Genomic DNA, 24,616 nt, shown 5'->3' on the forward strand with positions numbered 1-24,616 from the left:
TCACTAAGTAGCTGAGGCTGGCTTCAAATATGCGCGATCCTCCTGTCTCAGCCTCCCAAGTACTGGGATTACAAGCATGTACCACCATGCCCAACTTATTTTTTTGTTTTGAAACAGGGTCTTATTAAGTTTCTGAGAGTCTTGCCATATTGCTGAGACTGGTCCTTGAATCAGCAATCTTCCTGTCTCAGCCTCTCAAATACTGGGATGACAGGTGTGACACTAAAGTTGGATTAAAGTGATATTTCAAAAAACATAGTAAGATACAAAAAGTCTATGTATGAATATAATAGGGGAAATATGAGGATCATTTTACAAATGAATAAAAATTAATAGATACAACAATGGAATAAGTATAACAATAATATATTTTAAAATAACTTTTTATGTTCATATACAGAAGCATATTTGTGGTTCTCTAACTTAATATGAAATAATAATTATGATACACAAAACTATATCGTATTATAGCAAAAGTGGTTTCTAATATTACCTGCTTATTTGCACTACATTTTACTCAGAAATTAAAGATCCAGAAAAGCTTGAGTAATAATGGTCCAAAGTTCAACTTCTTGTTATAATTTCAAAGAAAACCTATTTTAAAGTCCATACCCCTGCCACAACAAAAAATCATTAGTTAGCATCAATGTGACTAATGTTTAATCTGCCAAACTTTTTACATGTGTACAACTGGGTGTATTCGCCCCACCAGACCATTTAAATTGCAAATGGATAGACTCAGTAAACTTCTGGAGCTTATTTAATTGCTACTTAATAGTGCTATGCACATATATGATTACCAAGGCCAATCTCAGTCATATGTACAGGGAGGAGGAGGGAGTGGGGTGAGATGTGGAGGAAGCGTGCCGAGTGCTGTGTGCACGTCTGCTCCCATCACTCTGAACCCCACTGTGATGTATAATCACGATGCACCAATAAAAGCGTATTAAAAAAGAAATATTAACCATATTCTCTTTCCCAATAAGGGGGAAGAGGAGTTGAGAAGGGAGTCAACGATTTGACGAGGAAGCAAATCCCAAACAGAGTGCAGACATGAACTTGCCTATGTAGATAACTTATTGGCAACAGCTAATTTGGCTTGTCTACCAGGGTCGTCTTTGGTGGCATCTATTAAACTGTGCTTAGGCAGGTCATGACACAGACCAAATCAGTGAGATTTCCTTGGCTCTTTGAAGGAAAACCAGTAGGTTACATCCTTGGGAGGGAGAAAAAAAAAAAAAAGGGAAACAAAGTGCTTACTTTCTGTTTCTTTTCCGGGCTCGGCTGTAGGCTTCCAAACCTTCTGTTAGTGTCTTCAACTTCTCGGGCTCCACCTGAGTGAAGGTATGAAGACCAAACCACATTACCCACACCTGCAGTTGTCAAGCCCCGTTCTATGTCTACTTCTTGCCGTGCTGAGGGAGGGGAGCCTTCACCTTCACTGCCCTGTCAGTGCTGCCGCCCTCTCTCAATACAAGTTGATTCTGTAGTCTAAGCTGCGGTTATCAGTGGAAACAAAAGACCATTTGGCTTTAAAACTGTCAACATTTTGAAAGTAAGGTTTGGGGAAGAAAACCTAGAATTCAAATAACCTCAGTTCACAAAATCATAGAAATCAGAAATCCAGGCTGGCTTTCTCTGCCTGATGCTAAGCAAATGTGTACCAGCCTTCTGGTTAGGGTGGGCTTGGAGCCAACAGGTCAGAGCAAAAGCTTTATCTCTTTACTTCTTAGCATGCGTAAGACACTTCAGTTTTTTGAGCTGCTGTTTCCTCTTCCTAAAACGAGAACTATAATACCTACCTTCCTGCTAGGCTTGCTGTGAGCATTGAAGCAACATCAAGCTGAACACAGCCCAGCACGGAGCAACTCTTATCTAGGATAAGTTAGAATCTGCAGAGGCCACAAAACAAGTAGGGCAGTAGGCCACACATAGCCCGTGCTGAGCTGGGAAGAGGGTGCCCCTCAAGTGTTCTGGGCGTGACCCTCTCCTGTCCTGCTCTAGCAGTGCCAGTCTGCATGAAGTCAGCTACTCAGTAGAGGTCCCCCTTCACATGTGGCTGAGTTTGTGTGTGTGTGTGTGTGGGGGGGGGTTCTCAGCCTTGGCTTCACATCCCACCTCCCTACATTTATTCCTACCTCGGTTCTTGAAGCCACACCTCCCTCCAAGAAAAAAAAAAAGCAGAAAAACTCATATGCAACTAGTGAATAAAACACCTTCAGAAAAACTTTGCCATTTTGATTAAAGTCAATCTTGGTAAGAAAAAAAAATAGTGTCTGTAGCTGTTAAACCCAGTTTCTCCTCCTCACCCCTATTCGGGTTGCATCAAAGTGCTTCATGGGTTAAAAAAAAATAATAATAAGTATTAATTATTATTACTAAACTTTATCATTCAAATTTTATGACTGACTCATGAATGTCATTTATAAATAATTTCTTAATAACTCCTTCAAATCACTGTAAGATTAAAAAGATGTTTCTATTTTATCTCAATGCAAGCAGTTCTAATTGTTCAATGAAAAAAATCAAATAATGGAAATGTTTTCATTTTCAGATTTTTGTATTTTTTCCCTAAAGAATCCAAATATCTCATACATACAAGTTCCTTGGAGATATTATGTACCACAAGACACCACTTTGTTTCTATATAACTTCACATAAAGCAAAATATTCTCTTGGATGGCTAGAAAAGATTAAGCAAGCTGAATGTATCCATGTTATTCAAAAGAAAAAAGCTCCTGGATATATCTTCACATTTCATGTTAGAAATGAGATTCTATCTTGTATTTACTCATAATGAAGGGACTCTGAAAGAGGTGCACATTAAGTTTAAGGAATCAATGATTAATTCCACTTATATTTAAATGAACTTCTTGCAGGTAAGACAGACGCTCTCCTGTAACATAAAGTTCTATTAGATACAAACCGGTATGAGTGGGATCTCAGAAGGGATTGAACAGGCCACAGATTGCAGAAAAACTCATATGCAACTAGTGAATAAAACGCCTTCAGAAAAACTTTGCCATTTTGATTAATCTATAAAAAGTCAATCTTTGAGTTCAATCAATTTTAGTCAATCAATTTTAGTTCAAAGTCAATCTTAAAGTTCACACTGGAGCAAAGCAGGCACAAGGAAAACTTAGCCTGTTGGTCTTGATTTTAAAAACCTGTTGGGTTGGACTATTTTTTTAAGTCTTCAATTTTTATTTTTAATTAAAAAATAATAAGGGACAGTAAAAACATTTGTGTATTTTTATGTAAAACACTTAATAAATTTCAGTAGTGTTCCTATTGAAATCCAGTGAAATTTTTATTTTGTAGATGAGACCCATGAATTTAAGTAACTTGGCCAGAATTAAAACTCAGCTCTGGCTTCAAAGCAGTCAACATATTTCCAGAATATTAACTCTAACATACATTGAAATATAGTCACGATATAGATATACAATTATATATATGATTATATGTATAAAAATACACATATACACAAAATGTACATGTACACTCAAAAGTAATTTAAATAAGTTAAACTATTTTAATTTGTGTGTGTGTGTGTGGTACTGGGGGTAGAACCCAGGGGCTTTTCTACCTCTGGGATATACTCCCAGACCTATTTTATATTTTATTTGGAAACAGGGTCTCATTAAGTTGCTAAAAGCCTTACTCAGTAGCTGAGGCTGGCTTCGAACCTGTGCGATCCTCCTGTCTCAGCCTCCCAAGCGCTGGGATTACAAGCGTGTGCCACCATGCCCAGCTTATATTCTTTATTTTGAAACAGGGTCTCACTGTGTTACAAAGGGCCTCACTAAGTACTGAGGCTGTCTGAGAATCACAATCCTTCTGTCTCAGCCTCCCAAATGCTGGGATTACAAGTATGCACCACCACGCCCGGCTTTATACTTGGATGATTTTCTGGTGCTTTATTTCCCTGATCTAATTCTTTACTATTTTTTGTTTTCCATTTACATCTGTCTCCAAGGCTCTAAAGTACTGTCATAGTGAACTATATTATTTATAAAGGATTCAATGACCTCGAAAGAGAAAGTAATGGTAGTGCTATCTGAAACTAAATATAAGTAAGCTCCACATCGCTGTATACTACTGTGACAAGAGCATACATATCCAGATAAAAATGTTTATTTTATTTTTCAGAATCCTAGTACTTTACTGTGTTTTGAAATATAAATGAAGACTGTGTTTATTATGGGGGAAATATTTGTACATTTGAAAAATACTCAGGAGATTCCTTAATGATATCCCTCAAAATAGTATCAGACAAGAGCAAAATAAATTCAATTTTTTAATCAAATAGGAATTATATTTAATGATTTAATGACCGTTCTCTTATAAATTCTTAGTGAACTTTTAAATTAAGAGAAAGAGTTGGTAATCTAGTATATAAATATAACATTAAAAACATTAAAAATACACAAGTATTTTTATAAGACATACTGAAGGAGCAAGTAACTTAAGGTACTTAATCTTTTTTATTTTTTGGTGATACTAGGGGTGGAACCCAGGGGCTTTCTACCTCCTGGCTATACTCCCAGACCCATTTTATATTTGTTTGGAAACAGGGTCTCACTAAGTTGCTGAGAGCCTCACTAAGTAGCTGAGGCTGGCTTTGAACCTGAGCGATCCTCCTGCCTCAGCCTCCCAAGCACGGGGATTACAAGTGTGCGCCACCACGCCCGGCAAGGTACTTTAATCTTTTACCTAATTATAATCCTGGATTCTTGCCAGAAGTTCCATAAAATGATTCCTATTAAGTAAGAAACTGGGAAAGGACTTTATAATTTATGCCCATAATCTGCTCACATAGTCTCATCCTAATAATAATGATGCTAATAGTAATGGCCATCATGATGTAACTCTTTACATATATGCCATTTAAAAAAATTTAAAAAGCACTGGGCACAGTGGCTCACACCTGTAACCCCAATACTTGGGAGGCTGAGACAGGAGGATGGCAGTGAACTGGCCTCAGGAACTTAGCGAGATCCTGTTCCAAAATAAAGAGATAAAATGGTCTAGGGATATAGCTGGGAGGTAGCATTCCCCTGAGTTCAATTCATAGTACAAAAAAAAAAAAGATACCTGGAACTTATTTATAGTTCACATATTACTTTATATATAAACACATATATTGAATATTTTTTACCCTTAAAACTCCTCTTCTCCAGGTGTGGTGGTGCACGCTTCTAATTCCAGTACTTGGGAGGCTGAGACGGGAAGATCACAGGCTTGAAGCTAGTCTCAGAAACTATTGAGTTTCTCAGCAACTTAGTGAGACTCTGTTTCCAAATAAAAACATTTAAAAAATATAGATCTGGGGGTATAGCTCAGAGGTAGAAAACCTCTAGGTTCCAACCTCAGTACCACAAAACAAACAACAACAACAAAAAGACAAAAAAAAAAACCCCTCTTCTTCCAGTCTCTCAAATTATTCTTTTTTTTTTTTTTTTAATAGTACTGGGTATTGGACCCAGGGGTGTTTTGCCTCTGAGCTATAATTCCATCCCTTTTTATATTTTGAAACAGGGTCTCATTAAGTTGCTGAGGGCCTCTCTGAGTTGCTGAGGCTGGCCTTGAACCTGTCATCATGCATTCTCCACCACCCAAGCAAGTACTGGAATTACAGTCATGCGCCACCATGCTTGGACTCATATTCTTTAGCTATAGCCTCATGGTACGTTCAGAGGGGTTAGAAACATACTCATGAGCCAGGCATGGTGGCACATGCCTGTAATCTCAGTACTTGGGAGAATGAGAATGGAGGATAACCTAGAGAGGCATTGTTTCAGTATATCAACAAGAACAAAAAGGGTTGGGCATACCTTGGAGGTAGAATGCTCCTGGGTTCAATCTCCAGTAACACACACACACACACACACACACACACACACACACACACACACTCATGAAATCACGTACTATCATATGGTGGAGGATTAACAGCTTTTCTAAACAAGGCTGAATCTCTGGTTACTCCTTTTGTTCACAAGGCACATATTAAACTTTTGGAAATTTATTTTCTGTTTGGGATCACCACAGTGCCATGTATCTCAGAAGTAAGTTAAAGTCTATAACAAAAGGAGACACACATTATTCAGAAAGACACACCAACCCTACTCTTCTATACACATTAGAAGAGCCTGGGTCAGTGATCCTAGACCACTTTTGAATGGAGCTGGCTAACTCGAAATGATACCCCAATTCCCGGCAGGCTTTAATCCTGATACCAACTCTCTTTGTGAATTCTTTCCTGCTACTTAGCATTGGGGCAAAGCTGTCACACAAAGCCATGGATGGAGCACAAGCTACATCCCACATTTCCGGACACAGGTAAGACAGCTGACCTCTAACTTTCCTCTTCATTCTCTGCTTCCCCATTTGACTTCTACAGTGTCCTGTTGGGGGTGGAGGGGATGGTACAGTGAAAAGAGTTCTAAGCTCAGTCAGGTTGGGGTGGGCCCTGTCTTTGCTGCCTGTGATCTGTATCCTTAGGAAGGCCACTTGTCAGAGCTGCAGTTCTCTTACTGGTACCGTGAGAATAATTACATCATTGCAGGACATTGACAGGATCTAAAGATACCAAGAATGAATACCAAGTAGTCTTTCCTCAAGTGACACCAGTCATTTGTGAAATTATTTTAGACAAAAGATGAACACAGCTTTAAACATTCCAATAATTATATATTTAGACGAATTTATATTAGAAAAATAAAGTAATATTATGCTTATGATTTTACACATATGATACCTTAGAAGAATAAAGAGGTCCTTAAATTTAAAAAGTGGCCTGAATAGTCCCTACCTAGTACATAATGCCCACTAAATATTTTTTACTTCCATCAATATATTAGTAAATGAACAGAAAGAAAAAATTTAATTAGATAATACTATAGGAAATATGCAGCTTTAGCTGAATTCTGGGACATACAGATCTGAACAACAAGCAACTATGAAACATTTATCAAGTTCATTACCATTAAACGTTTATTAAGGAGTAAATATTTAAAACAATGGTGAATATTTTAAAAAGCAACATTTTTAAACTGAAAAAGAACTTGCTAACTTATGTGTAATATTTCAATATTTTTAAAAGAATGGAAATTAATGATAAATAATAAATAATTGAGGCTAAAGAGCTGGATAAACCTCTTCTTCCAGCAACAGCCTCATGGAGCAGGCTCTTACAGGAATCCTATCATTTCCCAGTGCTAAGCCTGAGCCACACTGCTGCAGTCTTAGGGGTGGCACTCTCCGAGGCACTTTTGGGTGCTACGTTTCTTCTTGGCGTTGGATAGTACTGCTTTTAAATGCTATAGAACTAGAGCCGGGCCTGGTGGCACACGCTTGTAATCTCAGCATTTGGGAGGCTGAGACCTGAGGATCGTGGTTTGTGGAAAGACTCAGCTACTTAGTGAGGCACTTTGCAACTCAGTGAGACCCAGTTTCAAAATAAAGGCTAAAAAATAGGACTGGGGGTGTAGCTTGGAGGTAGAATGGCCCTGGGTTTCATATCCAGTACTGAAAAAAAATAACTAAATGCTATAGAACTACAGGACAGGAGGTGAGTGTTGAAACTGTGATAACAAATTCCCTATCAACCCACAGTACATGAGCAAACCTAGTTGTTTTGGATGAACTCAATTCTTTCCCCCCAGTCCTGGGGATTAAACTCAGGGCATTCTACCTTCAAACTACACCCCCAGCCCTATTTTTTATTCTTTATTTTGAAGCAGGGTCTTACTAAGTCGTAAAGGGCCTCACTAAGTAGGTGAGGCTGTTTGGGAACCTGCAATCCTCCTGTCTCAGCCTTCCAAATACTGGTCTGATAAACCCCATTTCTATGTAAATAGGCATGATGGTGCTTGCCTGTAATCCTGGTGCTTGGGAGGCTGAAACAGGAGGACTGCAGTTTTTTTTTTTTTTTTTGGAAACAGGGTCTCACTAAGTTGCTGAAAGCCTCACTAAGTAGCTGAGGCTGGCTTCGAAACCCATGTGATCCTCCTGTCTCAGCCTCCCAAGCGCGGGGATTACAAACATGTGCCACCATGCCCGGCTAGGACTGCAGTTTTAAGGCCAGTCTCAGCAATTTAGTGAGTCTGTTCTAAAAAAATAAAAAATAAATAAATAAAGGGCTGGGAGTATACTTCAGAGATAAAAATGCCCTTGGGTTCGATCTCAGTACTACAAAAAAGAAGAAGAAAAAAGTTCAGGTCACAGAGGCATGTATTTGCCTCAGACTCGGGTTCCATTGCTGCTCTCTATATGAATGTCGTACTGACATGCTGGTTGGTGAACTCTGTGCTAGAGCTCAGTTACCTGTGTAAAGGGAGACAGGCCTCCTACTCCTGCTTAGTCCTGCTCGAGAAGAATAAAGTTCATGCTATTCCACCCTGCATTCTACAGTGACATTTACAATCTTACCCAACCTTTTCACTTACTGTAGTCTTCACGATATTTATATTTGGGGTCTTATATAGGTCTTCATTCTTATTACCTTCCAAATTTTGATCAGGAGTTGACTGCGTGGACCTGGATTTTACATTTCTTATTACTTTGTTATATTTGGCAGATAGTGATTTTAAAAAGTCTTTGAATAGTCATTCAAAACTGACAAAATTCATTTTCATGAAATCTCATAAGCAAATGTATTTGAGAGCAATACGCTTTCTGTATATCAGTTCAGTGTGTCCTGGTGCTAAAATAATTCTGTTCCCTTTCCAAGGAAATCCTGGCCTCTGTCACATCACCAACCAAAATGCAGCCCAAATATTGTGGCCACTGTTTGGGTACAGAGACAAGGATTCATTTCCCACAGTTAAGAAAATAGATGAGGCAAAGTGAAAACAAAAAAGACACATTCAATAGTGATAAAGTATACTACCAAAGAATAAAAATTAGCTAATGCTGATCATCAAGCACAGAAAGAATGTTCTTCAGAGGAAAATCTTTCAACATTATAGGAGGGCATACCTCCCACAGCGAGCCCCAGGCTCAATTTCTTAAGTAACCTAGCCCCAGGATGCAAGGGAAGCTGTTTCTGGTTATGCGCCACATTGTTAAAGTGTGTGTGTGTGTGTGTGTGTGTGTGTATGTGTGTGTGTGTGTGTGTGCAGGACACACTGAACTGATATACAGAAAGCGTATTGCTCCTAAATACATTTGCTTATGAAACCACATTGTTAAAATGTGTGTGTGTGTGTGTGTGTGTGTGTATGTGTGTGCAGGACACACTGAACTGATATACAGAAAGCGTATTGCTCCTAAATACATTTGCTTATGAGATTCCATAATAATGAATTTCGTCAGTTTTGAATGACTATTCAAATACTTTTTAAAATCACTATCTGCCAAATATAACTATGTGGAAAAAAGTCAAAGTGTGATTGTAAGGAGAGGGTACCTTCCCCTCTGATACCTTTTACAGTCTTCCTGGTAATCAGGAAGCATCTCCCTACCTGTCCAAAAAACAAACGTTTCATTGAAAAGTAACATTTTGGTGTCAATATGGTATTCTCTCCTTCCTTAAATCAGCTCAGGTTAGGATTGTAAGAACTATGAAATATGAACACGGATGGGACAATGTTCAAAAAAGAGTGAAAATGTCCCAGGTAGAAAAATAAGAACTTTATATTATTATTATTATTACATGAGAAGCAACACTTTCAGGCTAGTTTATGTAAAATCAAAAGTGGCAGATGACAATTATGAAACATATTTTAGAAAATGAGCATTTTCCTTATTTTCTTGAAATAAGTACATAAAGATAACCATCTCTCTCCACGGTTATATTGGCTTAAAAACCTTTATGTCACTGGGAGGGCCATTTTCCTTTCTATGAATCCCTAACACTATGACAATATCTGCTCCCAACTATGTATTATAATACAGAACTGAAGTTTTTTGGGGTCACTCAACTACAAATGATAAAGGTTAATGGTTAAGAGAGAAAAATCCCATAAGTATATTTAGGATAGATATAGCTATCTCCCAGAATAGATATCATTATAAATGCATAATCCAGGAAACAACATATGATAAGGAGATACCACTCTGGGAACAGTGTTCTACAAAGCACATGACACCCTCCATTGTTGTCACATAACTTCAATATTACAACAGGAACGTGATTCAGCCCGACTTTTTACAGACTATTAAAAATCTCTAATAAGCTGGGTGTGGTGGCGCATGCATGTAATACCATTACTTGGGAGGCTGTGATAGGAAGATCACAGGTTTGAGGACAGCCTCAGCAAGTAGTGAGACTCTCATCAACCTAGTGAGACCCTGTTTCAAAATAAAAATAAAATAGTGCTGGGGGTGTAGCTCAGAGGTAGAATGCCTTTGGGTTCAATATCCAGTACCACACACACACAGAAACCCTCTAATAATTAATACCGGTGGGTGAATGTATAGGGGAGATAGGAAGGTAGAGGAAGGAAGTCTGAGTTAATATTTTTTAGAAACATTGGGGGAAGAGGAACTTACAAGTTCATCCAACAAATCAGAGTACTTTAAATGTGTCCACGTAGAATATCTTCTTAAAATTAACGGCTAATACTAACTTATAATCGGATGTTCCAATTTGTATATGCTGCGCTGAAGTTTATCAAAATCATCATGTACTATATTATTCATTGAACATATTCCTTACGATCCTTTCACCCTCAACCTGGGCAGTAAATCCTCTGTGCACGGGTAATGCCTAAATTAATAACTAAGGGGCTGGCCTGGTGGTGCACACCTGTAAACCCAGCGCTTGGGAGGCTGAGATAGGAGGATTGAGGCCAGCAAAGAACTTCAGCAACTTAGTGAGACTCTTAATATATAAATAAAAAAGACCAAAAAAAATAATAATAACTAAGGTTAATGACCTCATTTCTACCATGGTGGCATACAAATTAATAGAATTGTCTAACATGAGAAGAGGGGTAAAGAGGCCAATTTTTCCTGGGCCTCTTTCGTGGGCTTAGGTAATCTATGGTATCTAACTTCTTTTTTTATACTTTTATTGGTACAATGTAATAATACATCAGAGTGAGATTCAAAGTGATACAAACATACATCTCTTAAAACATCATTCTGTGTAGGAATTCATATTCCTACTTGAGAAGTGAGGGGTTGCAGTTCCTTGGGAGATTAATATATCTACACAAAGCTTGGGTCCACGCAGAAGGCCCAAAGCCCAGTCTCTATCTGCCACACTCAGCTTTCTCTCTCATTCTCTGTAGACTGTGTTCATACTGAATTTGGTGCTTTTTAATCATACCTCTTAGGAAATCAGCTCAGAAACTGCAGAACAATTTTAATGTATTACAACGTTATTCTGCTCACAAATTCCGCCCCACCAAATTCTCCTTCTATGATCATAAACTAACTGCCTAATTTACTAAAATAATCAACAAAGCCTGCTAAGATATGATCATAGGACAACGTAGACATCTCAGCCCTCGGTGGGTCGCTGTGCTCGGATCACAGTGTTGATTGCTTTTAGACCAGACGGCTTCTGTAGTCTGAAACGTGAGAGGTCTCCAGCTTGCTTTGAAATAGTAGTAATCTGTGATTGTATTAATTAATTTATTTATTTTTCAACTTTGCGGGCTTCTGGAAGAATTTGGAGTGGCTTGCTTTGGAGAGAACAAAGACTGTAACTTAAATAGGGTTATGGGATGGAGTGGATAGATAATCTATTTTTTAAAATTGTAGTTTTTGCCATACTGGGCATTGAATCCAGGGGCATTCTACCTCTGACCTATACCTCAAGCCCTATTTTTTATACTTTATTTTGAAACAGGGTCTCACTAAGTTGTGGAGGGCCTCACTAAGTAGCTAAGTCCAGCCTCAAACCTGCAACCTCCTGTCTCAGTCTTCCAGTACTGGGATTATAAGCATGTACCACCATGCCCAGCTTAATAAATGTATTTTAAAACTTAAGATAGATTTTTATATGGTGGGATCTGATAGGATCTTAGGTTGATCTTCTTTGGTGGACATAGAAATAGTATAAAAGTTAAGAGTCTAAAAAGGTTTAAATTGATAACACGTAATAAAAGTGGGGTTTTTTTTTTCAGTACTGGGGATGGAACCCAGGCACATTCTACCTCTGAGCTACACCCCCAGCCCTATTTTAATTCTTTATTTTGAAACAGGGTCTCATTGAGTTGCAAAGGGCCTAAGTAGCTGAAGCTGTCTGTGAGCTGTAATCCTCCTGTCTCAGCCTCCAAAATGCTGGGATTACAAGGGAGAGCCACCATGCCCCGCCTTAAGAAAAGTCTTTGGCACCGGGTATGGTGGCACACGCCTGTAATCTCAGTACTTGGGAGGCTGAGATAGGAGGATCACAGGTTCATGACCAGCCTCAGCTACTTAGTGAGACCCTCTGCAACTTAGTGAGACTCTGTTTCAAAATAAAGAATAAAAATAGAGTGTAGCTTGGAGGTAGAATACTCCTGGGTTCAATTCTCAGTACTGGGGGGGAAAAAAAAGGAAAAGAAAAGAAAACTGTTTGGCAAACCTTAGATACTATCAAGATAAAACCTAAGGAACATTATCCCCTATCCCACATCAGCAAGGTGGAATTAATGAGGTTTTACTATAATAAATGCATTGTTTATATAGTTGGTTTCTATCTTTCTCTCTAGACTTTATTAAATGTCAGGCAGTTTAGTATATAGAAGGGAACCAATGGCGTTGCTTACCTTTTTAAAAGCAGAATTTTTTTTTTTTTTTTTTTTTGTATTGGGGATGGAACTCAGGAGCATTCTATCTATGAGCTATATCCCCAGACTTATTTTATTTTTTATTTTGAAACAAGGTCTCACTAAGTTGCTGAGGGCCTCTCTAGGTTGCTGAGGATGGTCTCAAAACTGTGGTCCTCCTGTCTCAGCCTCCCAAGTATTGGGATTACACAGTGCCTGGCTAGAAACCTGGCTATTGACACACAAGGCTTCATTTGTTCAACACTGCTGAGCATTAAGGGATTCTATGTAAATAAAATTTCCATCATAATTGATTCATTTAGATAAGAGGACAAATTAAAAATAATATTTTACTAGAGATTTTTTCCAACAGACCATGGCTTGTCTTTTACAGATACTGAACAAAGTTAAATCTTCTTGATGAACCAAGGTCATTAATATATGGAGCCAAGGCCACTTGGCTTGAAGTCAGACAAATCTGTTGAAATTTAACTTTTTCTGATATACAGAATGAAAAGACTACGGGCTCACTGGGCATCATTAACTAGGGTACAAGGAAGTCCTTCCTTTGTTTTGTGAACTACAGGAGAAAAAAAGTGTTGTGAAGTAGGACTTTGTCTTTTTTTGTAAAAAAAGTGAGATGGGTCCTGAAAACCAAGAGGTTTTTAAAAGTGCTAAGTGCCCTAGAGCTTTTAAGGCTGTTATACCTTTCTTTTTAATGACAGATGAATATTTCATGTATTATCATTAATACTTCATTGCCTGTTTTCAGTTTTTCACCTCAAAATGTGGGCTTTAAATTATGTTTTCTGAATTGCTAAAATATTTTGTGTATCTTGAAATCGAGGTTTGAACTTGAGAATGCAGAATTACAATACCAGCCAGCAGGAGGAGGACTATATGAATTTCTAGAGGTGATTTTATGCTGCCGCTTGGGAATTCAGCTATTGCCTAAAACAAAGAAGGAAAAACTGGACTTTAAAAGCACTTATTATTCCTTTAGAGTGAATAAAAACTAGTTGTTTATTCAAATGAAGCAAAATAAATTCTTTTTAGATTCTCAAATAATGATTTTCTTAAAAAAAAAAAAAAAACAAAGTTCAACACCAGTGAATAATTCAGTCTCAGGAGTTTTCAAGCACAGATTAATCAGAAGATTCGGGCTATTGTTTAATGTTAAATGTGTTAAAAGTACATGCCTTTATTCTGCTGAGGGTATAAAATGATTTTTAGGCCAGGCATGTAGGACAGGAAGAATGTTTCCAGGGAAGAGAGGAGCCATAATCACTTCTTTTGATATGCTTTTTGTAAAATGGCACACAAAAAAGAGTTGGTTCCTTTGCACAGAAATTGTAAAACAGTTTAGTGTTTGTAGCAGTTCCATTTATATCATAAAAGCCCATTTTTTGATTTTTGTAATTATTTCTTGAGTAAACTGTCAAAAATATTTAGATTTATTCACCTAAAGAATGTTTGTCTGGTCTCTGGTCTCAGTGCACAGAATAAACTGTTTTGTGAATAAGAGTATGGAATTAATTTTCTTATCAAACATAGAAACACTGTGCTCAAAGTGTATCCTGACAAGTATATATTAGGCATTATATGTAGGGATTTAAGGACCTCCTCATCCTTTGGAGAAAGGCAGTTCTTTTATTGTGCTGGCAGAACTGCCCTTGGTTCCCTGCCATTAAATTTAAGTGCCAGTGAAAGTTTAAGCAGAGTTGAAGTAGCTTTTTATAAATACTCTTTAATAAAAAAAAAATACCTGTAAGAGTAATTTTTATTACCCTATGAAGAAAAATCATGTTTCTTCTTCTTCTTTTTTTTTTTTTTTTTTTGGTGGTACTGGGGTTCCTGGAAGCCCTTCTACCTCCGGGCTACACTCCCAGACCTATTTTATACTTTTTTATTTTTGGAAACAGGGTCTCTTAAGCCAGTGCAGCTGGCTTCGAACCTGCACGATCCTCCTGTCTCTGCCTCCCAAGGGCGGGGATTACAAGTGTGCACCACCACGCCCGGCGAAAAATCATATTTCTTCATCATATGGGGAGAATGGACATAATTATCTCCTTCTGGTCAAACATAAATTTTTCTATTTTAAACATTCTACATATTTTTTGCCAAGAGAACCCAATTTTACCATTTGAAAGGGAGTTAAAAATAACTCAGAAAACACCTACTAATTTCTTTTAAACTGAAAGATAGTTTCATATTTAATTTACATGATCAGATTGTGTTAAGTAGAAGCCGACTATGGGACTAAACGTCCCCTATGTTCTAAAGGCCCAGAACATTTCCTGAAGGCAGACACCATTCTGAACTCACAGATTACCTGCTGCTTCCAGGAACGGCTACAGCTCCACCCAGGTTTTACTCCCTGCCCAGCTCTGAGCCATGTCTAGGCACGTGCAGGAGACATCTTTAACATCGTCTGCGGCCTGGTAGGGCCCTACCTCTGTCGCGCCCCTGTACCTCCACTATCTACCATATTTTTCCAAATGTCATTGACATTTGCCTTCCTTCTCTGTTTATGGAATGGAGAACTAGGTAAATGCAAAGAAGGAAGACAGAATTGACAAAATTCTGGAAATCTGATTCTTGGGTTAGAGCCACCCTACGCCTAGTGGTATCTGTAAATACTTTGTCACTCACCCCTCGTCGATATGACATTTTGGTGACTATAACCATCCCCTCTTCATTTTATGCTCCAGAAGCTTGTGAGACCTCAATGAGTCATGAAGAATCTTAAATTCAAATCCAAAGAATCCAAAGTGATGATAACAAAAAACAATAATTGATATCTGAACAAAGGTTAGTATTTGACAATGGATAAAGATTGTTATACCTTCCCTTCCTCGGGGCTTTGTTGACATGAATTGTGAACGTCGTCTTCTCTTACTAATTTTCCAGGCCAGGAAGTCAGTCCTTTGATTTGGCCCCAGACCAAGTCACCAACATTGAACGTCCTTGGTCTATAATGTATCAACTCATTGGAAGAGGGGGAGTCTGGATTCCTTAGGTCATCTTCACTACTAATGCTTTTAGCGTCTGAGGGGCTAGGCACACACCCATTAATGCTCTTGGCATTAAAGTCTCCATTGTAATGGATGTAGTCTTTGACTAGAGAACTTTCCAAACTATTCGAGGAACTCGGAGACTGCTCCTCTAGGACCAGGTCTTGCTTTGTAGGGCCTAGCAGCTCTCCAAACCCTCGACTCTGTCGAGGTCTGTTCCCGTTCATGTGTGCACATCTCTCCACAGTGTTCTCTAGTTTTTCCTTAAAACTCATCATAGTTCTTTTGTAATTATTATACCTGAAATTTTCCTCCAGAATTTTATCCCCTTGACAGTTTCTTGGTGGTAACAGTATTGGGTGCTGCTCCCCGGGCAGAAATGGCAGTGTGGAGACATTGTTGGGCCTTTCGTGACAGGGACTACTATGGATATGGCCTGGATGATCTAGAAATTCCTCATACTTCCACCGGTTTCGCTCCCCTCTGGGGCTTTGCTCCCCATCCCACTGTTTTTTGGATGGGTGGCAACTAGATGACTTGAAATACTCAAAGCCATCTCCTTCACTTGAGTTTTTTCCGTGGTCTAGGTTCTTGGGCAGCCGAGCTCCTCTTGCACTCCTCAGCCTGCCGTCGTGATCGACGCCTCCCATGTTCCGTCCATGAATGACCGCACTGACAGCACTGGAGAGATTTAATGGGTCACCAATTGAGGCAGTGAAGGCACTCATGGCGCTCAGGGCGGGGATGGGGCTGATCTGAGTGGTGCTGTTGACCGCAGTGGTGATCACAACTTGCATTCCTTTGCTGGCTGCATCGACGACTGCTTTGTAAATGGCATCTACGGAAGCATCACCTTGGCCACCCATAATGAGGCCATCCTTCACCTGCTGATTGAGAGATGGGTCGACCCGCGTTTGCAACTCACAGGGCGTATCTTGGAAAGGTGGGAGGGCAGCATTGGGATTCTCAGGAAGTGCTGTGAGCCCCGGCTGAGTGCTTATTCTTTTGTTTAGGAGAGCTGCATCTTCTTGCATTCTCACCTTAAAGAAATAGACAGAAAGGAGAGAGAGAGAGAGAGATAGAGATAGAGAGATAGAGATAGAGAGAGAGAGAGAGAGAGAGAAGGAGAAGAAGAAGAAGAAGAAGAAGAAGAAGAAGAAGAAGAAGAAGAAGAAGAAGAGGAGGAGAGAGGGAGAGAGAGGGAGAGAGAGGGAGAGAGGATTTTTAAAAGGCCTCAAAGAAAAAGACCATAATTTTAATATTTACCAAAAGATATATAGATCTAACTAACAAGGAAGAAAATATAATAAACAAGACTCAAAAAGGAAAGAAAGAAAGCCTGGCATGGAAGCACATCCTATAATCCAAGTACTTAGGAGGCTGAGATAGAAGGATTGCAGGTTCAAGATCAGCCTCAGCTACTTACTGAGACTCTTAGCAACCTAGTGAGATGCTGTTTCAAAACACAAAATAAAAACAAAAATAGCTCAGAGGTAGAATGCCTCTGGGTCCAATCCTCGGTACCATACATACACACAAAAATCACTTCATACAGAATGTAGAAAAGCATACATCTTGACTATATTTGGGTATGACTTTTTTAATGTACTCTAGAAAAAGTGAGGTGTTTTGACACAAGATGTTTTGAGGTGATGACCCTACTTTCTCTATGGTGTTGTGAGATTTTGCAACTTGTGAGTCAAGTCACAGATAACCAAATCTAAGGAACTAGATTTTGAAAATGATTTTTACTTCACCAGTGTTTTACTTAACTAAGTGAAATACAATATAAGATAAAATAAAATAATTAAGCTCCTTTCTTACCAATAAAACATTTTGATTTGACACTATGTTTCTGAAGACTTTAGATGGATAGTAACATCAGTTCCTGAACTCTGTCAGCCCACTGGCTGAGGGATATCCCTACATTGTCAAGAAAGACCACTGCTCATGATAAAAGTGATTTTCAAGCCAGGTATGGTGGCACATGTCTACAATCCTAGTACTTTGGAGGCTGAGATAGGAGGATCACAGGTTCATGGCCAGCCTCAGCAACTTAGTGAGGCCCTCCAAAACTCAGTGAAACTCTATTTCAAAATAAATAATAAGTCAGAGGTGGTGGTCCATGTTTGTAATCCCAGTACTTGGGAGGTTTGAAGTCAGCCTCAGTAAATTAGTGAGGCTCTCAGCAACTTAGCAAACCCTATTTCCAAATTAAAAAAAAAAAAAAAAAACGTCTGGGGGTATAACCTTGAGGTAGAATGACCCTGGGTTCCATCTATAAATAAATAAATAAATAAATAGGGCTGAGGTTGCAGCTCAGAGGTAGAATGTCCCTGGGTTCAATCTCTACTACCACAAAAATAAAATAAAAATGATTTTCAATTGAGAAGAGTGAAGGGAGAAACTGCCTACCAGGGAGCACTTTAGCATTTCAGCACAAGAAGGGTCAGAGAAGTTAGAAAAAGTTCCCTAAAGTTATTCTTATTTCACTAATATCCATCTAAAAATTACACCTCCGGACTCTTGATACTTTGGACTTCCCCCTTAACAGTCACTCTCTTTCTGTCTCTCTGTCCTTCCCAACTGAATCCAACAATACTTCAAACACCTTCTTGCTACTGCCCCCTTGTCTATACCTACAAGACAAAACCCCAATGTTGGCTTGAGTATTTGTCCGCTTATTTATTTTGGTATTAAGTGTTGAACCCAGAACCCTTAGCCAGGGCCCTCTTTCTCTTGTGTTCCACAGAGTTAATTTTTTGAAAGAATCATCCACATTCTTTAATTCTAACAGCCCATCCATCACTCATTCCATTTACTGCAGTCTGGTTCAACCAAGTCACTGGTCATGTCCTAATGGCTGTGTGTAATGGATTCTCTTCAGGCTTTATCTCACTTGCTTTTTCAGTAACATGGCTGAACACTTCTTCGTTCTGAATTATTTTATCACATAAAATATATGCTAATATTTTATTATTGTCAAAAGGGATCGAAGCTTTCTCCATTACCACTTCCCACCTCAAACTCACATTTTCTGACCAATCTTATTTCTGTCCAATCTTATTTCCTTTCTCAGAAGTAACCAGTGCTGGAGTGCCTCCGTGTAGACACTGTGTGTGTGTGCTGCTGGACATTGAACTCAGGGCCTCACGAATGCTGGGCAAGTGCTCTATCCCTGAGCCATACCCCGAGCCCTTGAAGACACCTTTTAATATGGTTAAGTGTTTACCTTCCCCTCCCTCCTTTCCTTCCTTTTGTTCTTCTTGTTTTCCTCCCTCCCTCTATTCCTCCATTCCTTCTCTCTTTTTCTTTCAACATTAGTAGAATTGTAATGTAGTACTGTTTTGACATGAACAACAATATTTGAGTCTGGTAGTCTTATAAATCTTTCCATATTGGGTTGTATAAGTCAATCTAATCTCTCAAACTACTAGATAGATGGATATACTATAACATACTTAACTATTTCCCTACTGATGGATACTTAATTTCTGACACAAATTATGTTGTAATAGACATCCTGGTATCTGCTTTTTGTTCACATTGGAAGGTTTCTCATATAGACAAACAGAAATTAAACTTTTGGACTAAAATATATATATGTTTAAAAACTTTATATACTGCTAGATTATTCTTCAAAATAACTGATCCTGTATTTAAAAAGACTAACAATCTGAGAGAATCTACTTCCTCAAACCCTTGTCAAAAATGAGTATCATCAATCTGATGGACAGAGACCTATAATTTGTATAACCTGAATGATTCTTTTAATATACTCTTTAGTTTATCTTTCATTTTCTGTGTATTATCTGTTGATATCTATTGCTTATCTTCCTAATCAATTTTCTTTTCTCATGTTGATTTGTAGGAGCTCTTTTCATATTACAGATTTAACTCTGTTCAAATTATCCTTATAATACAGAGACTTATGTATTCAACTCTGTGGCTTCTTTTGGCTTCATTGGTTTTAGATGCCCCCCCCCACCCCCCAGTACTGGGGATAGAACCCAGTGGCATTCTACCTCCGAGCTACACCCTCAGCCCTATTTTTTTTTTTTTAATTCTTTATTTTAAAACCAGGTCTCCCTGAGTTGCAAAGGGCTTCACTAAGTAGCTGAGGCTATCTGTGAACTGTGATCCTCCTGTCTCAGCCTCCCAAATGCTGGGATTACAAGAGTTCGCCACCACACCCAGCTTAGGTGTTACTTAAAGAGTCTTCTTTACCTTAAGGTTTTGTGTATAGTTTTAAAGCTTTCTAATTATCTTCTTGTATTTTAGTATTCCTCTATCTAACTCATTAACCTGTCAATAATTTATGTACTTCTTAGAACTAAAACACCATGTGGCTCAAGCCCGGGGCCAGGGCGAGAGGTAAGGCTGAAGAAGGGAGGTCAGGAGCATCTTAAGGATGTGGCTCTTGATCATGGGAGCAATGAGAAACACAAAAGCCTAGTTTAAGAGAGTAATGTTATTAATTTTGACTCACAGCTCCATAAGGACTACCGCTCTACACAAAACAAAAATACCTTTATAGGAAAGACTGGAATGTTTAGCAAAACTCAAACTCAGTATTTAGAAATAACAGTAAAGAAAGGTAAAAGGGCATAAAACCTACTTTTTTCATTCCTTATCTTAAATTAAGTGTTTAAACAAACCCACACATTATTTTCTCTAAGGCTATGGAAGGCGAGTACCTGAAAATTCTGGAACAGACAAGACATGGGGTTATTGTTAGCTGGACATGGAATAGTGGGCTGTCCTTGGAAGGCCTGGAGATTCTGGTACCCCTGGAGAAGCTGCTGCTGCTGCTGATTTGGAGGAAACATCGGATTGTTGTTTAACAGCGACTGTAGATGAGTCAGTTGATGGTTATTCAAAGAATTGTTTATTGATGATATATCACCTATAGTTTAAGAAACATAAAATATCAGTCAATGTGATTCTTTGGAGATCCTATGCCTATCTTTGAACCTGAGAATTCTTGAAACAAAAGCTAAAAGCTAAATTTACATGGGTTATTTTTTTTCTTTCTTCTTTTTCTTCTTCTTATACCATGTGATATAAAGAGTAGCTTTATTATTTAATCTTGCTTAATTAGTGTATTTTATAATATGTAGAGACTAATTAGTATTGCTCTATCCATTTCCAATCCTTACATTTTGAGCTTCAGTATTATATGATTTTTTGTCGCTATTTAATGAGGATGCCTACAATTAAAGGTTGAAATTGGTCCTATAATGTTTTAGCAATCATAAATATATGACCAAGTGATTTAAATAAGTGGGGTTGACTGAGTCTTGTTTATAAAACTTCATTCTGAAATCATAATAACTAAGAGATACTACCAAATTCTTAATTTAGAAATAAACATTTTGTTTTGGAGCAAAAGGTTGGTCACCTAAGAATTAAGATAGGAAATCTATCAACATAAAGGAATTAATTGTGATAATCATTAAAATAATATATAATCAGTAGCGTTAATAACTAAATTTATATTAGACTTGTTTTGAAATTATTTTGAGGATAGTCTATAAACTGAAATATGTAAATCTGTAATGCTTCTTAGGTTATTTAACTATAATAATTCATGCCAGATAAAACTAATTATGCTATGTTATAAAGGTATCCATAAAATCTGGAAACAATTTTAAAAAATAGGTTACATACTGAATGTACCCTTGAGAGTTCTTTAGTTCCTTAAGCAAAAGATAGCATTTAACTATCTTTCTAGACTTTATGGACACCATCCCTGTTTTTTTTATATTATTTACCTGCATCCATTAACTAAATACATTTGAAATAATTTTTTGACTTTTTGCAACAGGATAATTCATATGAAGGATTTTGTTTTTAAGCCACAAAGGTTTATATAAATAATTCTGTCTGAGAAAATCAAGCAGCAGCTAGAGGGACTGTTTCCTCGAACTTGGGAAAACTTGAGCTCTGAGTTTTTTTATGTCCTGCTTTTTATTTTGCTGGATAAGCATTTAGTTTTGTTTATTTAGGGTTCACATGGAAAACACTTCAAGCTATTTCCAGCCACAGTGCAGCTGCTCAGACTAACCCTGTAATGCCATACCAACTAAAGTTGAAATAAAGGTTATTTTTAAAGTGTACCTGTGCTTCGTTATTTGAAAAATGAGACTCTACGTGGTTTAAGAGAATGATGGGTGGGTTAGGTTTAGGTGGCATCTGCGTTAGGAGATAAGAGAAAGCAGATTAAAATGATATTTAGTATTGCTAGAGCAGGGGGAAAGGAGAAAGTAATGCTCATGTTTGTATAACTCTGGTCGTGTGTGGGTGTTGTTATATTTAGTTCCTTAAGCAAGCTGTGACATAAAACATTTTTAAAAAGTGTGACAAAATGGAGTTTTTAAAAAGGATAAAATAGAATTAGAAAAACGTTTGTTTTTTAAAAAATTTGTGACAAAATTTAACTTACCAAGCAGACCTGTCCCCAGTAGAGGGTTAAGTAGCTGTGGCACCACAGAGTTACTGTTGAGTTTAGCTGGACCAGGTGTGTTCCCAGCATTATTAGATATATTCAGCAATGTTTCTGCCATTGACACCACTGCTGTCCCACCAAGTGTTGAGACAGTCAGTGCTGCCACTGCTGATGATGTAGTGGTTGTGGTAGTGGTTGCCTGGGAGGAGGTTGCTATGGAAACCTCTGGATGATTAGCGGTGTTGGCCGATGCCGAGTTCAGGACACCTCCCAACAGCTGGGGATTCAAGGCCATTAATCCTGAGGCCCCAGTGACAGCTGGGAGGAACAGGGGGTTAAAAGTAGTGTCACTGCCTGCAAAGCTCGGTAAAGGGTTCCCCAGGGGGCTGGTTAAAAGGGTCTCAGCTCGGTTGTTGTCTGACTGATTGCTTGGCAAATGGTCTGGTGGGGCTGTCATCTGTGTTAATGAGGGTAAAGGGGTATTTTGCTGTTGCAAAAGATCTGAGATGGTCAGATTGAGAGATGGCAGGGGAAGCATGGCAGCTGCTTGGGCTTGGTTCTGAAGCAGGGCTGCTAAGAGCTGAAAGTGAACAGGCTGTAATGCCTGCCCATCCATGTCACCGGAGAGAAAAGCTAAAGCAGCGTTTATATTCGGGTTGAGAACACCTAAAGGGTGGAGGTTGATCTCAGACTTGCCTTCTCCTGCTGAAGGCTGGAGGATATTTAATAGATTCTGGTTTAGGAGATGCTGTTGATTCACTGGCAAAGAGATAGGTAGAGAACTGAGGAGGCTGGGGTTCAAGGGGTGTGGAAGATGGTTGTTTGAAGTGCTGTTGGATGGAAAATGAAGTGCGTGCTCCTGGCCAACAAAAGGAAAATCACTCCCAATGGGCAGCTGACTCTGCAGTGGGTTTCCAGCTGCGGTGGTGACGATGACGCCATCTTGAAGAACAGATGTTGTCTTTGTGATGGCAGGGTGGCTGGTGCCAGCTATGGCTATGGAGGATGGGCCTGAACTGCCTAAAATTAAAAAAAAGGTTATTAATTACGGATACTAAGCAAGATTACCCCTAAAAATGCATGAAGATACATTTCATTTGTTACATGACACCTTCATTGATTGTAAACAGATGACCTGTATCAGAGATGCTTTGACATCTGTTAGTGGGACATAACCTTCTTTGAAAAATAAATATTTATTCAAAGTGTGGCATATTAAGAAATAGCTGGCTGAGTATCATATAGCTTGCTTTACTCAGCTAGAAAAAGGTAAATAAGAGAGTCTGTTGTCGTTCATTGGACTGGGTAGACAAAAGTAACAAAGCTTCATTTTTCAAAATACAGAATTTTTCTTATTTTAAAAACTTCATCTTAATTGCTTTGAATGAAAAACAAGACACTCCCCAATCTAGAATGTGCATAAAAGTACACAGCGGAAACTACAAGTTGCCTATGGAAATAACTATTAATATTTTAGCACATAACTTTCTGTATATATGTACACATATATATAATGTATATTTTAAAATAAAATAGAATCATGCTATAATGCTATTTTGTAACTTTTTCTTTATCAATATGTTGTGAAAATCTTTCCATGTAAATTTATATATAGCTACAGAAAAATTTTACTAGTGCCACATATTCATAGACACAATCAATCCACAGCCATGAATATTTTGTTTCCAAACTTTTACTATTATAGGCACCACTATGATAAACATTCTTACCAAGAGCATTCTTATTAATGCCATTTTGCCCAGTGCTTTTTATTGAGGGGGGTTACTGGGGATTAAGCACAAGGGCATTTTACCTCTGAGCAACATCCATAGCCCTTTTTATTTATTATTTTGAAATAGGACCTCACTAAGTTGCTGAGGCTGACCTTGAATCTGTGATCCTCTTGACTCAAGCTCCCAAGTACTAGGATTACAGGTGTGTGCCATCACACCTGGCTTGCCAATTATTTTCTAAGGATAAATTCTTGAATGTGGAATTCCAGGGACAGAAAAGTCTACATATTTAAAACTTTTTGAATATTGTCAAAGTCTTATTTGGTGAAGTTGATCAAAATATATCCAGCTTACATTTCTACAAACAGTGTATGACAGTTCTCATCGCTCACCAACGCTCTATTTATTATTATTACTATTTTATATGGGTGGTACTGGGGCTGGGGACTGAACTCAGCAGCATTCTACCTCTGAGTTACACCCTTCCTAGCCCTATTTTATTTTTTTATTCTGAAACAGTCTCACTAAGTTGCAGACAGCCTCATTAAGCTGCTGAGGTAGGCCATGAGCCTGCAGTTTTCCTGTACTTGCTCCCCAATTGCTGGGATTGCAGGCATGGACCACCACGTCCAGCTTTATCATCATCATCATCATCATCATCATCATCATCATCATCATCATAATTATTTTTTTTTTGTGGTACTGGGGAGT

General features: G+C 38.3%; 1 protein-coding gene across 4 annotated transcripts in view; it reads right to left on the reverse strand.

The window, feature by feature from the left end:
* Nucleotides 1–24,616, reverse strand: part of MBD5 (methyl-CpG binding domain protein 5) — a gene marked incomplete at both ends in the record, with an annotated part of 66,902 nt that overhangs the window by 16,298 nt on the left and 25,988 nt on the right. For 2 of the 4 annotated variants that reach the window (XM_080689578.1, XM_080689577.1), the window contains 4 exons: nucleotides 1,261–1,334; nucleotides 15,556–16,764; nucleotides 20,422–20,630; nucleotides 22,170–23,192. In XM_080689578.1, coding sequence (XP_080545704.1) covers nucleotides 1,261–1,334; nucleotides 15,556–16,764; nucleotides 20,422–20,630; nucleotides 22,170–23,192 — 2,515 coding nt within the window. The remainder of the gene's footprint in view (nucleotides 1–1,260; nucleotides 1,335–15,555; nucleotides 16,765–20,421; nucleotides 20,631–22,169; nucleotides 23,193–24,616) is intronic. The other 2 variants (XM_080689580.1, XM_080689579.1) reach the window with 1 other exon arrangement.

The sequence above is a fragment of the Muscardinus avellanarius genome (assembly GCF_963383645.1).
Source record: "Muscardinus avellanarius genome assembly, chromosome: 2".
Lineage (NCBI taxonomy): Eukaryota > Metazoa > Chordata > Mammalia > Rodentia > Gliridae > Muscardinus > Muscardinus avellanarius.